Source organism: Camarhynchus parvulus, chromosome 6 (assembly GCF_901933205.1).
Source record: "Camarhynchus parvulus chromosome 6, STF_HiC, whole genome shotgun sequence".
NCBI lineage: Eukaryota > Metazoa > Chordata > Aves > Passeriformes > Thraupidae > Camarhynchus > Camarhynchus parvulus.
The window spans coordinates 3,396,386-3,409,371 of record NC_044576.1 but is presented as its reverse complement, the minus strand read 5'-3'; the positions used below and the strand labels follow the sequence as shown (position 1 = coordinate 3,409,371).

The following is a 12,986-nucleotide window of genomic DNA, read 5'->3' as shown; positions in this document are numbered from 1 at the left end:
CCAAAAGGAGCTTTCCCAGTGGAGTTTGCTGGGATGGGCTGGGCTGGTCCCACTCATCCCCTTGGCACCAAACCCAGCCCAGTGCAGGTGCAGAACCCACTGTGCCCACCCCGGGCTTCACAGAGGTCACAGCCGTGCCAGGTGACTCCATCAGCTGGAACCAACCCATTTGTCACAGCTCTCAGCTCTTCCCAGCGCCGCGGAAACACTGCCGAGGCAGCGCAGCAGCCCTGGGGTGAATTCCAGCTCGGCAGGAGGAGGAGGGATCAGGGGAGTGGCGGCTCCCCAATCTCCCGAATCGGGAGCAGAGGCAGCTCCAGCCCCATGGGAGCGGCGTGAGCAGCCAGCAGCACCTTCTGCTCGGGGCACAGCAGGGACAAGGCTCCCACAGCTCTTCTGGACACCACGGGTAATGCCTGTGCTCGGTGCCACCCTGGGGACAGCGGGACACGGCTCCTGGAGAGCCCCGGGGATGGGACAGCCCCGGCTCCAAAGGAATGTCCTGCTCAGGGAGTGGGGTGGGAGTGTTTGGAGAGGGGTCAGGACATTGCTGCTGTTCCTATTTACCCTGCTGCACCTCTGGGATGTCTCCAGGTGTGATGGGATGAGGGACATTTCGCAAAGGGAAATTTTGGGAGTTTCCCCGTGCTGGCTGTTGGGAGGAAAGGGCCCTCCATCGCAGGGAAGGCTCTGCCCTGGAATTTGCTTACCCTTCTCCTGACGCTACGTCACAAAAATGTGTTCAGCCTCTGCTGGCTTTGCTAAAGGCTTGCCCTAAAAGTAACAATTCCAGAGCCTGGTGGAGCCCAGCAACAGACGACACAAGGAGGGCTCCTGTCCCCAGATCGCAGCCGGGGGGCTCCGGGGGATGGTGGGGATCCCCCCGGGGTGGGAGATGGGGTCCCTGGGGCCGGGCACGGCCGCCCCTTGGCGGTGCTGAGAGCGGGAGGTGGCGCAGGGCTGGGCCCAGGTGAGCGCTGCAGGTGCGCCCATCCTCCTCGGGCCGGAGCCGCTCCGGCAGGGACCGGGTGGCTTTTGTCACCTCCCGCAGCACGGGCAGCCCGCTCCTCCCGCGGCAGCATCAGGGACAGCCGGGAGGGGACAGAAATCTGCTCCCAGATCTCCTCAATTTCACCTGGGTGGGTGCAAGATACCTGGCGCTGGCATTCGGTGAGAATTTGGGAATCCCTGCTAGATTCTCCACACAACTGAACTCCTCTAAGTAGCTGAGGGAACTTCTCTAAGTAGCAGAAATACTGCTGCAAATTTGTCACCCCCAATAAATTTACCCGTTCCTATATGGCAGGGGTCTGCCCATGGCAGAGGGATTGGAACAAAATTATCTTCAAGGTGCCTTTCCAGCCAGAGCATTCTGAGATTCTGTTTCTGTCAGATAAAACAGCACAGTGAGATGTTTTGTGGTAGGAACAAGCTGAAGCAGACACCAAAATCCTTCCCAGGAAGAACAGGGGTGTCCTGAGATGGCATCTCACTCAGGTCTGCAAAATCAAGCCAAGGGTATGCCAGGGTCCCTCTCAGCCATAAGGAGAGCCCAAGCAAACCACTTTGTTTGGTTTCTTCTTAAGAACATGGCCCTGCAACTTAAAATTGGGTGGTTTACTCCTCATTAGGTCAGCTATCAGTGGAACAAAACAACCTATTCTTCCAACTATTCAAGAAATTATTGAAAATGAATGATTTATAATCACCTCCTCAAAATCCAGGTTTGCCCAGGCATGTACAGATGTACCTGTACCTCTGCATGTTTCTGAATATGGAGAATGTGGGATTAAAATGTGATGGAATTTGGACTCTGGCTTTGTTCAAGACTAGCAAAATGAGCCATTTTCAGAATTGGAGGACTTCTGGTTTAGAATTATTTCACCTGTTGAGGGGTCAAGTTGATATCCTTGTGGAAGTGCAGTGCACATCAAGAGAACTCCCCACAGCTTCTGTGTCACCGCTAGCAAAGTCTCTCAATGTTCTGACAATGTTTTGCAGAGCACCATGGCATGGTTGTTCCTCACCATTTCTTGTTTCTGTGCCAGTGCCAGTGCCAGCAGTCTCTCAATGTTCTGACAATGTTTTGCAGAACACCATGATGTGGCTGCTCCTCACCATTTCTTGTTTCATGCTCGTCGCTGCAAAGTCAGAAGAGAATCCCGAGGTGTCCATGGATGTTGTAAGTCCCTTCTTTTCCTGCTTGGTTGAGCAAGTTACCCACATGACCTGTGCAAGACCCACGGGCTCTGTGTGTCCTCACCGAGGGTTGACACCAGGATTTTATGAGATATTTGTTTCCCTGCTCTTACATACACGGAGATTTATGGCAGGCATTTATGGGGGGATGTCACAGACATGTTTTATGAAAAATCCTTTCCTTTGGATTTTTTTCTCCTGAGAAGCCCAGAGGCCTCAGAAACAAAATGTAAACAATGGTTATCTGCTGCTGTGGAATGCAACAAGTGGATCTGTGATTGGTCTCATGTGGTTGTTTCTAATTAATGGCCAATCACAGTCCAGCTGTCCAGACTGTCTTGGTCAGTCACAAGCCTTTGTTATCATTCATTTTCTATTCTTAGCTAGCCTTCTGCTGAAATCCTTTCTTCTAGTCTTTTAGTATAGTTTTAATAATATATATATATATAATAAAATAATAAATCAAGCCTTCTGGAACATCGACTCACATTCTCATCTCTTCCCTCATCCTGGGACCCCTGTGAACACCATCACAGGGAGAGAGCTTTGTTCCAAGTCAGCAGGTTTGGTCAGGACAGCCCTCACAGCCCTCTCAGGCTCAGAGTTGGGCTGTCTGTGCTGCCCTGCTCTTGATTGCAACACAAAAAGTGGCATCTCTTCACCAGACCTGCCAAAAATTCTGGCTGGAGTCGTGACATCGCACTGGGGACATTGGGAGGTCCTGAGCCCAGCTTCCCCCTGGAGCCACTACCAGCACTGATGGCTTGGCCCAGCCAAGCCCTGCCACCCCTGAGGACCTCTGTCCCTCCCTGGGCACTGTCCCATGCTCTCCTTCCCTTCCCACAGGGCGAAATTGTGCGGTACCACGGGTACCCCTACGAGGAGCACGAGGTGCTGACAGAGGATGGATATTTCCTCACCCTGCAGAGGATCCCCCACGGCAGAGGCAGCCCAGGGAGCTTCAGCCTCTCCCACAAGGCAGGGGCACAGCCATCCAACATGTTCTGTCCCCGTAAGTGCCATGGGAAGCTCTGCCCGGCCCTGGCACCCTGAGAGCTTTGCTGGGCTGGAATAACCCACAGCCAAGGCAACCTCACCTTGGGCTGGGTGCTTGTATTTGTTTTGGTTGTGGGCAAAACTGGGAGAAAACTCTTAAAGGGGCTTTTTTAGAAAAGCAGATTTAATTTTTTTTTAATTGGTCTGGGAGAATTTTTTTTTTTTGAGAAAAGTGGAAAAAACTTGTTTAAACAATAAAAACTTTATTAAACAATAAAACTAATACAATATTAAACAGCAAAATTTTTCGCTGTTTTAAAAGGGATGACAAACTCAGAAAGTCTCTTTTCTGGGTTGCAGTTTAGTTTTTATTTAGTCTTTTTTTAGTCTTTTTGGTGCTGGAAATGCTGCAGCACCAGGTTTGGTCTGGTGGGTTACAGGTGTGAGCTGTTGGTGGTTTCTTGGGGTGTTCAGTTTAGAGTGGGTTTAAACAGGTTTAAAGAAAAGGAAAAAAATTACAGTCTAGGGAACTTTTTTTTTGCTTCAGCTAGCTAACACTAACTAAAATAAAGGAGAGCTTTCTTTTATTGTTTGTTTATTTGCAGACAACACAGTTTAGGAGAAGGAATGTGGAGGAGTGAGTGTAGGGTTTGAAAATAAACTGCACAGTTTGTTTGGGTTTTTTTCTTTTATTCTTTGGAATAAGTCTTAAAGGTGCAAAACTTGTTATTCAGCTTAAACAGAACAGATAATTGGGGATAAAAGCATCATATAGTCAGCCCAGGACAGTGCTCCAGGAGGAAGATGTCCCTGTAGGAAAAACCAGGCAAATAGCCTCAGGAGCAGAAGAAATGCAGGTGCCCACCATGCTGACCTTGTTCTGAGAGGATTTGCCCCAGAGAGGAAGGAGGATGAATGGGGCAGAGAAATCTTGCCCCAGGTTTTAGCTCAAAACCAGAGAGTGGAGCAGCAAAAAGCCATTAGTGAGGAAAGGAAACCAAACCAGGCAGCCAATCCAATGCTATCTCAGTATTTTGCATCCCTCCTGTGTCCAGTTCAGTGCCATCTCACCATTTTGGGATGTTCCCGTTCTGCACTGCTTCAAAGCAATGGTGGGGTGATGCTCAGTTCTTGTCGTGTACATGGCAAATAAGTGTAAAAAAACCCACAGATTTCCAGTCTCTGCCCTGGCCTTCTTCAAAACACCTCTCCAGAGAGGCTGAAGACAGAGAACAGAGGACAGAAGACAGAGGACAGAGGACAGAGGACAGTGTCCCTGCCCTGGTGTCACTTCCCAGAGGGTGCTGCCAAAGCCATGCCTGGATGTGAATGATGGATTTTGCTCATGGTCAGAGAAAATGATTCCTCCTCTTCCTTCCTCCAGCTCCAAAGGCTGTGGTCCTCCTGCAGCATGGCCTGGTGTTGGAGGGAAGCAACTGGGTCACCAACTTGCCCAACACCAGCCTGGGCTTCATCCTGGCCGACGCTGGCTACGACGTCTGGATCGGGAACAGCCGGGGCAACAGCTGGTCGCGGAAACACCAGGAGTTTGAATTCTACCAGCAGGAATACTCAGCTTACAGGTATTTTCCATGAAACTGGAGGGTGGGCAGGTCCCTGGTACCCCCAGCAGTGTCTGCAGGCTGGAGGAGAGGTGCTCCTGGCAGTCAGACCCTCTGCCACGGGGCAGAAATTGGGTTGCCCATTCCTGCCAAAGTGCTTGCCCACACCCAAGAAGCCATGCCAAGGTCAGCAAGGGTGATTTTGTCACGTGCCTGTCTCCCCTGCAGCTTCCATGAGATGGCCATGTATGACCTTCCAGCGTCCATCAACTACATCCTGCAGAGAACGGGGCAGGAGCAGTTGTACTACGTGGCTTATTCCCAAGGCACCACCACAGGTACTGAGGAGGAGAGCAAGGCCTGGCAGAGTCACACCAGCTGGGCACCCCCAGCCTGGGAGTGTTCCTAAAACCTTGGTCAGGGAGGGAAATGTCCAGGCATTCCCAAACAACAACAGGGAAAAGAGCAGGTAATTGTTTAAACGGAAGAGTTTTGAGCACTGGCAGCCCCAAACTGGGTGCTCTGATTGTTGTTAGACCCTGACCTGCTGGAGCCACCTCCAAGGGGCTTTAAGGTGGGCACACACACCTGGAAGTCAACATCTGCCTCAGAAACAGCAGGGCAGGGTCTGCTTCCTTCTCCCCCACGCAGGTTTCATTGCCTTCTCCTCCATTCCCGAACTGGATCGCAAAATCAAGATGTTCTTCGCCTTGGCTCCCATCACCGTCAACTCCAACATGAAGTCCCCCTTGGTGAGGGTGTTTGACCTGCCCGAGGTGCTGATTAAGGTGTGTCCTCAGCACAGATGAGGTGTGAGGGGGAGAGGGACTGGGAGGGTCACCTGAGACAGGCAGGCCTTGTGCATCACCTCCATCTCCCCGCTCTGGGTGTTTGTGCGTGTGCTGTGAGCCTGGAGGGCAGGCAAATCATCTGCCTGTCCAGCCTTCATCACAGAACTATTAACAGGGATTGGTTTTGGGTCCCTTCTCCCTGGAGAAACCTCTCCTAGGAAGGGCAGGGCTCTTCCAGGGCCGTGGCCTTTTCTGAAAAGCCAAAGTGACGGAGCACAGCAAAGTTGTCAGCAACTTTCAGGGGTGAGCAAAGAGGTGGGGAGCACCTGGAGGCAAAACAGAGCGTGATACACCCCACTGATACACCCCTCTGACTCCCACAGATCATTTTAGGCCAGACAGTGGTCTTTGATAAGGGTGAGGTGTTGAAGCAAGTGATTTCCACCATGTGCACCTACCCCATGCTGAAGACCGTGTGCTCTTTGGTGTTTTACCTGCCTGGTGGGTTCACCAACAGCCTGAACGTGGTATGTACACTGCAGCTTCCCTCTCCAGACACCCTCTTCCTCACTGTCCCAGCCTGAGCTGTCCTTCTGCTGCCTCCACATGGCCTTCCATGTCTTCGGCTGGTAGAAAAATTCAACCTGGAGGCACCAGGGTCGGGGGTTCTCAAGTGAAGAATTGGTGTAGTTCTTTAATATTCCAAGAAGGAAATGTATTAGGGACAACACAGAGAGCTGAGCTTTGCAAAAGGATCCTGAGCACAAGGTATGGAGCCTTACTTTGCCTTGGGAACCAGGCAGGCTCCTACCATGGGACTTGCTCAGCTTGCTGCAGGGAGCTCTGTGTGGGTGAGGCTCGTGTAGCTACTTTGGTTTTATTTCTGATGTGGATTTTTGCGGGGGAGCAGAGAATAAACCTCTCTGATGGTCTTGCAGAGCCGCATGGATGTCTACCTGGCCCGCTACCCTGACTCCACATCCCTAAAAAACATGTTGCACTGGCGCCAGGTAACACCTCCTCCTGTTCTCCTTCCTCTGCTCAGGGAATAATCTGGGAATAAAACTGGGGATAATCCCCCCCTGCTCCCCCTGCAGAGCTGTGTAAGGGAGGGAGAGGAAAGCTGAAACACTGCTGGAAATGAAGTTATTTATCCCAACAAAAGAGCTCCTTGGGGCTTGTAGGAGATGGAGGTGGAATAAAGGCTGATGATAACCCAGGACAGGAGATGCCAGAGGGAAGGCTGAGGGTCAGTAAGACCACTAATGATACAAATAATTATTGAAAATGTTCTACTCACATCCTCCTGCTGCTGGCACTGACCACAACACACAAAAAAACTTGATTCATGTGTCCTTTGAGGCTCTTGGCTGTACACCAGGTTCTTCACTGTGTGGTCTTCCTGGGGCTGGGCTCTCCTCCCAAAATCCAAATGTAAAAATGGGTTCCCTGAGCCTTGGTGGCAGGAGGGAGCGCTGCAGTCCCCTGTCACCTCTTTTATCTTCCTTAGAGCCCCCTCCAATGTGTGGATAATAAATATAACTCTCCTTTTCCAGCTCTACCAGACTGGGGAATTCAAGCATTATGATTATGGCAATGACAACGTGCTTCATTACAACCAGGTAAGAGAGAGACATGCTCAGAGAAAAAATAAAATAAATATTCCAGTGAAAATATTGCAGTGGCTGAGACTGCATTTGGACAATTGAGCAGCCTGGAATAGTGGAAGGTTGGTGCAAAATGCCCATGGCAGGGGAGCTGGGACAAGATGATGTTTGAGGTCCATCCCAACCCAAACCATTCTGTGATTCCATGAAATACACGGTATTTATGGAACTCGCTTTGTATGGGGAAGCAGGTTCATAACTTTCTAATAAAAATAAGTGACTCAGTCACTCAGTGATGACTTTTTGACCCTCTGGTGGAAAGAACAGGAGCCCAAGGCACAGTGAGGCTCCCTGGTGGTAGCTCCTCTTCTATCCCTTGGGATAAGGGAGAAATTCCAAGCAGCCACCAGGACACACTTTGAATTTTTGGCTTGCCCTTTGCCTCTCTCCTGTCTTGCAGACCACTCCTCCCTTCTATGAGCTGGAGAACATGAAAACCCCGCTGGCTGCCTGGTATGGGGGCAAGGACTGGATTTCAGCCCCTGAGGATGTGAACATCACCCTGCCCCGCATCTCCAACGTGGCCTACAAGAAGTACATCCCTGAATTTGTCCACTTTGACTTCCTCTGGGGCAAGCACGTCTACGAGCAGGTCTACAAAGAAATGCTTGAACTGATGGAGAAGGGTGCCTAGAGCTGGAGCAGTGGCAGTGGTTGTTGGCTTCTCCATGACTTCTGGGGCTTCTTTCATCTGGGCGGGGGGAATAATTAAAAAAAAAAAAAAAGAAGAAGAAAACCTGAGGGGAAAAGCTCAATAAACTGCTACACTTGGTCTGGATTGATATTGCTCTGGCCAGTGAGGAAAACCAGGCAATCCAATGACTAGGGAAGCACTCTGGGCTGAGGTTCAGTAGGCTGAGGTCCCTGCAGAAGTTGAGCATTGAGCACAGCCCTCACACCCTGAGTCTCCCACGTGCCTCCCTCACCACCAGTTTAGTGGAACTTGGCCATTGTGGACTCTGGGCTCCTTGAGCTTGGGTTCCCAGCTGCAAACAGCTGGCCAGGAGCTCCGTGCCCTCCTGGATGCTGGTGTCCCACAGGGATGGGATGAAGCCACGTGGTGGATGGGTCCTGCTTTATTCACCTTCTGGCAGCACTTCCACCCCAAGAGTCCCAACATCCTGGCACTCACTGCCTTCTTTCACAGCTGGAAGGAGCTAGGAACGTCCTGCCTGGTGACAATGAAGAGTGGCCAAGGGTTTGTGTCCATGAGAACCTCCCACCTTACTAACAAAGGGGACATCTTTCTGAGATTCGTGCTGGTTTGGATAATCTCACTTAAGCACAAAGGAGTTTCAATAAGTTCTAGCAGGAAACACCATTTTGCACCACTTCAAGCTATCCTAAGGCACAAACCCAGCTGCAAAGGCCACCTTTTGCTGCCTCTCAGGGAGACAGAAGAAGAGTGTGGTGGAAAGCAGTAAGGAGCCTAAATCTGTTTTCAGCTTCTGGATTAAATTGTTAATAATACCTTGATCAGAGGAGGAATTGTGAATTTGCCAGTTTGTGTAACTACCATCTTAAAATATGGCTGGGAGCAAGCAGGGCAAAGGATAAGGTTCTCTTTTCACAAATATATAATGATAATGATAATAATAATAATAAAGTGGATAGGGTCTACTGGGCTCTGTGTGGTTGTACTGTTAGCTAGAGGTTAAAACTCTGGAGGAATTGGCACAGGGCCTGGCACAGGGTGCCCAGAGCAGCTGGGGCTGCCCCTGGATCCCTGGCAGTGCCCAAGGCCAGGCTGGACATTGAGGCTTGGAGCCACCTGGGATAGTGGAATGGGTGGAATGAGACAGGATTTGAGGTCCCTTCCAAGCCAAACCATTCCAGGATTCTGTAGGTGTGGGGGTTTTCAGCACAGACCTCTTACCAGGTGCAGGTGCAATGCTCCTCGTGCTCAGGGATCATTTCCAGATGATCCTGATGCCACCACCATCTCCCTGCAGGGAAGAGGTGGGTGGTGAGCAGGTCATGGAGCCCAGCACAGCTGCTCACCAGAGCCAACTGTGGGGTTTTAGCAGCAGAGTTTCACCCAGGAGTCTGGAGATGGTGGCACAGGGCTGGCTCTGCTCAAGTGAGCACCTGTAAAGTGTTTCACTTTCTACCCTTAGAGCTGGCACTGACCACAGCAGAAAACAGGGCAGGGTGAGGCCAAGCCAGGGTGCAGGAATGAGGCTATAGGTCAGATAGGATCTGCCTGGATTGCCAGCGATTAGCTGCCTCACTTAGGACATTTGTAATGACATCTTTTCCTCTGTGATCAGCTGCTCGAGGCAGGGCCGTGCCCTGGAGCAGCACCTTACAGGGCTGCACTGTGCTCATGCCCTGGATATCAATGCAAATGGAAAATAAACACACCAAGAGGCTGCCAAGATGCTCCCCCTGCAAACTTCTGAGAAGCTGGCAGGAAATCAGAATCACAGAATCCTTAAGAGACCCCCAAGATCATCAAAGCCAACCATGCTCACCACTAAACCGTGCCCCCCACCTGCCATTTATTCAAATTCAGTTTTGAAGCACTAACTTTTCACTTCTGAAAACTCATTAAAAATGCAGGGTTTAGTCTCTTTCTGTTCAGGTTATGAAGTTTCTGCCACCCCTGCAGTTATCTGGCTCAGTGTTTGCAATGCATTATCTTCATCCTGCCCTGACAGAGCGCTTTGGGGAAGTTCTGGTTTGATCAGATTCTGGCACTTGCTTCCCCTCTGCTGCCAAAGGATCAATAACAAATGAAGAGGCGTGTTTTGGAAGCAAATTGATTTATGCCTGCAGAATAAATATTGTGAAATTCCAGCTCCTGGGATGGCCATGGCAGGATTGGAGGCCTGGCGTGTCTCAGCTCTGTCAGGCAAGTCAAACACCACCAGGCAGGTCTGTGGTGATTGCACAGGGTATCACAGAATCATGGAATCATGGGTGGTTTGGGTGGGAAGGGACCTCAAATCCCATCTCATCCCACCCCAAGGATGCCTTCCACTGTCCCAGGTGGCACCAAGCCCCATCCAGCCTGGCCTTGGGCACTGCCAGGGATCCAGGGGCAGCCCCAGCTGCTCTGGGCACCCTGTGCCAGGGCCTGCCCACCCTGCCAGGGAACAATTCCTAATTCCCAATATCCCATCCAGCCCTGCCCTCTGGCACTGGAAAGCCATTCCCTGTGTCCTATCACCTTGTACAGAGTCTCTCTCCATCTTTCCCATCAGCTCCTTCAGGCCACAATTTGGTCACCCCAGAGCTTCTCCTGTCCAGGTGAGCACCCCCAGCTGTGCCAGCCTTTCCTCCCAGCAGAGCTGCTCCATCCCTCTGCCCATGCTGGTGCCTCCCCTGGACCTGCTCCAACATATCTCAGTCCATGGTGTTCCATTCACCCACAAAGCCTCCACCACCCCTTTTCTCCTCCCTGTGTGGGCAAACCAGCCTCAGCCACACGTGGGGAGGATGTTGGTCACTCAGCCTCTTATCCCATTTTCTCCCAGGTGTGCTCATGCAGAGGGTGTCACATGAGGGCTCACAGCTGTGTCACATCCCTCCCAGGGCACAGCAGTGTCACCCTGCTGCCTGAGCCATCATTTCCCACCCCCACACAGGGCAGCAGCACACGCAGGAGTTGTGGAGGGGAGCACAGGGCCAGCACAGCCTCCTTCCCACAGGCACAGGCTTGAAGAGAGGTGGTGCTTTTGCAAGCAATCCAAGGATTGCTCTGGCGTCTGCTTTAAGCAACGTGCTGGCCTGTGGGGTGATTTAGAAACTGATTTGTCCCAGAGTTAATCTGGGACAAGGTTTCGTGGAGTTATGACAGATGGCGTGCTGCCTTTTCACATCTTTTTGATCCTTTACAGCCTGACAACGATTTCCAGAGGCATTGCTGAGTAGATTCAGGCTTTTCCTTTGGTTGAAAACACTGTGCATTCTTATTTCAGGAACTCACAGCAATTTCCCATGTTATTTCCAGCGTAATTTTCAAATTTTCTTTTGAGTTTGTTAGATGAACCTCTGAGAGAGAGACTCTGGTTTTGAGACTTGCATTTTCTTGGGATGGGACTTCAGGCAGGTGGGAATATAAGGCCATGGAAAGTTACAGCTAGCTGAAATCAAAATCAGATGTAATTTTCTCTAAAACTTCACAAATCAATGTTGATCATGGTGGTTCTTCCCCCAGGGAACCACTGACAGAAGGAGAGGAGGAGAGGACACAGCCCTAAGCTGTGCCAGGGGAAGTTCAGGTTAGACATCAGGAGAAAATCCTTCACTGAAAGAGCGATTGGGCACTGGGACTTTCTGCCCAGGGAGGTGGTGGAGGGAGTCACCATCCCTGGACATGTTTAAAAGAAGCCTGGACGTGGCACCCAGTGCCATGGTGTAGTTGATGAGGAGGTGTCAGCTCCTAGGATGGATTGGATGATCTCAATTCTTCCAACTGAGTTCATTCTGTGGTTCTGTGACCTGGGCTGTGTCCTGTGGGGCATATTCCTGCTCCCTGACAGCCTTGATCAGGGCTTTGGCAAAGCTCAGCCCGATCAGCTTGTCTCCAGTATGCTGGGAAATAATCTCAGGAGCACCACGGCACCAAATTTGAAAACTGTGGGTGTTTCTTAACTGAGAAATTTTGCTCATGTTGTCCCAGGTCTGTTCAGCCACAAACCAAACTCTTTCAGCTGTAAAATACACTTTAAAGCCAATGAAGAGAGATCAGGGAAGAAGTACAAAAAGTTCAGGGTTGTTCTGGGCTCTTCTGAACGCAGGAACCGGGGAGGAATTACCAGAGAAGAAACACCAGTGACCACATCTCCATTGTTTCCCAACCCACATTTATGCTTTTGTTTATTCCATTTCATTAGGGAGAATGGAATGATTGCATGAACAACCCAAACAAGGTGTTGTGAAAAGAGCAGCTGCGTCCTCAAGCTCCACTGTGCAACTCCAGCACGGGCAAAACCCCTATAAATGTGCAAACCAGAGACACCCCAGCCTGGCCAAAGGGACTTTAAACCAGGAAAAGCACAAGCAGATAAGGACTCATCATGTTCTTTAACCTGAGCTGTGCTCTCCAAGGTTACTGCAAGGCAGCTTTGTGTTTATCTGGCAGGAATTGCACAAGAGCTGGCACTCTCCTATGGCCAACACCAGGGTGCTGCTCCCTTTCCCAGCACAGGATGCCAGGGCCAGGTGATTTGTGGCTGCTTTACCCTTGGCAAGAGGCGCCCTGGGCACTGCAAAGGGGCAGCAGGAGGAGCAGCAGGGCCCAGCTGGAGGGAAGGTGGGCATGGACAGCCCAGGGCAGGATTAACCCCAATCCCAGGGCTGAGGAGGTGCCTGGTGGAAAACAGCAGCAGGAGAAGCAGCAGGGCCCCAGCTGGAGGGAAGGTGGGCATGGCCAGCAGGATTAACCCCAGTCCCAGGGCTGAGGAGGTGCTGATTGCAGCAGTGTGCCTCAGAGGAGGTGACTCAGAGCTGCACCTGAGGGCCAGCACTGGGCACACAGCTGATCCCAAGGGCCGCTTCCCTTCCTGTTGTGCCAGCAGCAGGTGGGGTTGCAGTCCTGTGATGCCTCAAATGAGAGCATGAAAGGCATCCAGCAGCAATGCTGCCTGATGGCTGAGAAGCGTGAGGCTAACAAGCAACACACCACACCAGGAGGTGTAAATTTTGATTCTTAAGGGCCTCAGAGGACAAGAAAAATACGGGGTTTGGGGCTCAGGCAGAGCCCAGGACTTGTTGGCTGGAAACCTTGGCCTTCCTTGAGCAGCCCCTCTGGACACACATCCCTC

The 12,986-nt window shown here is 51.2% G+C and overlaps 1 protein-coding gene across 1 annotated transcript; it reads left to right on the top strand.

Moving 5' to 3' along the window:
- The first annotated feature begins 282 nt into the window (after positions 1-282).
- Positions 283-8,696, top strand: LOC115904998 (putative lysosomal acid lipase/cholesteryl ester hydrolase). Its single transcript, XM_030951002.1, has 10 exons — positions 283-409; positions 2,093-2,182; positions 3,046-3,211; positions 4,580-4,778; positions 4,986-5,095; positions 5,409-5,545; positions 5,932-6,075; positions 6,487-6,558; positions 7,105-7,170; positions 7,616-8,696. Exons 2-10 carry the CDS (start codon positions 2,099-2,101, stop codon positions 7,847-7,849), a joined length of 1,212 nt encoding a protein of 403 aa, XP_030806862.1. The 5' UTR covers positions 283-409; positions 2,093-2,098; the 3' UTR covers positions 7,850-8,696.
- The last annotated feature ends 4,290 nt before the right edge of the window (positions 8,697-12,986 follow it).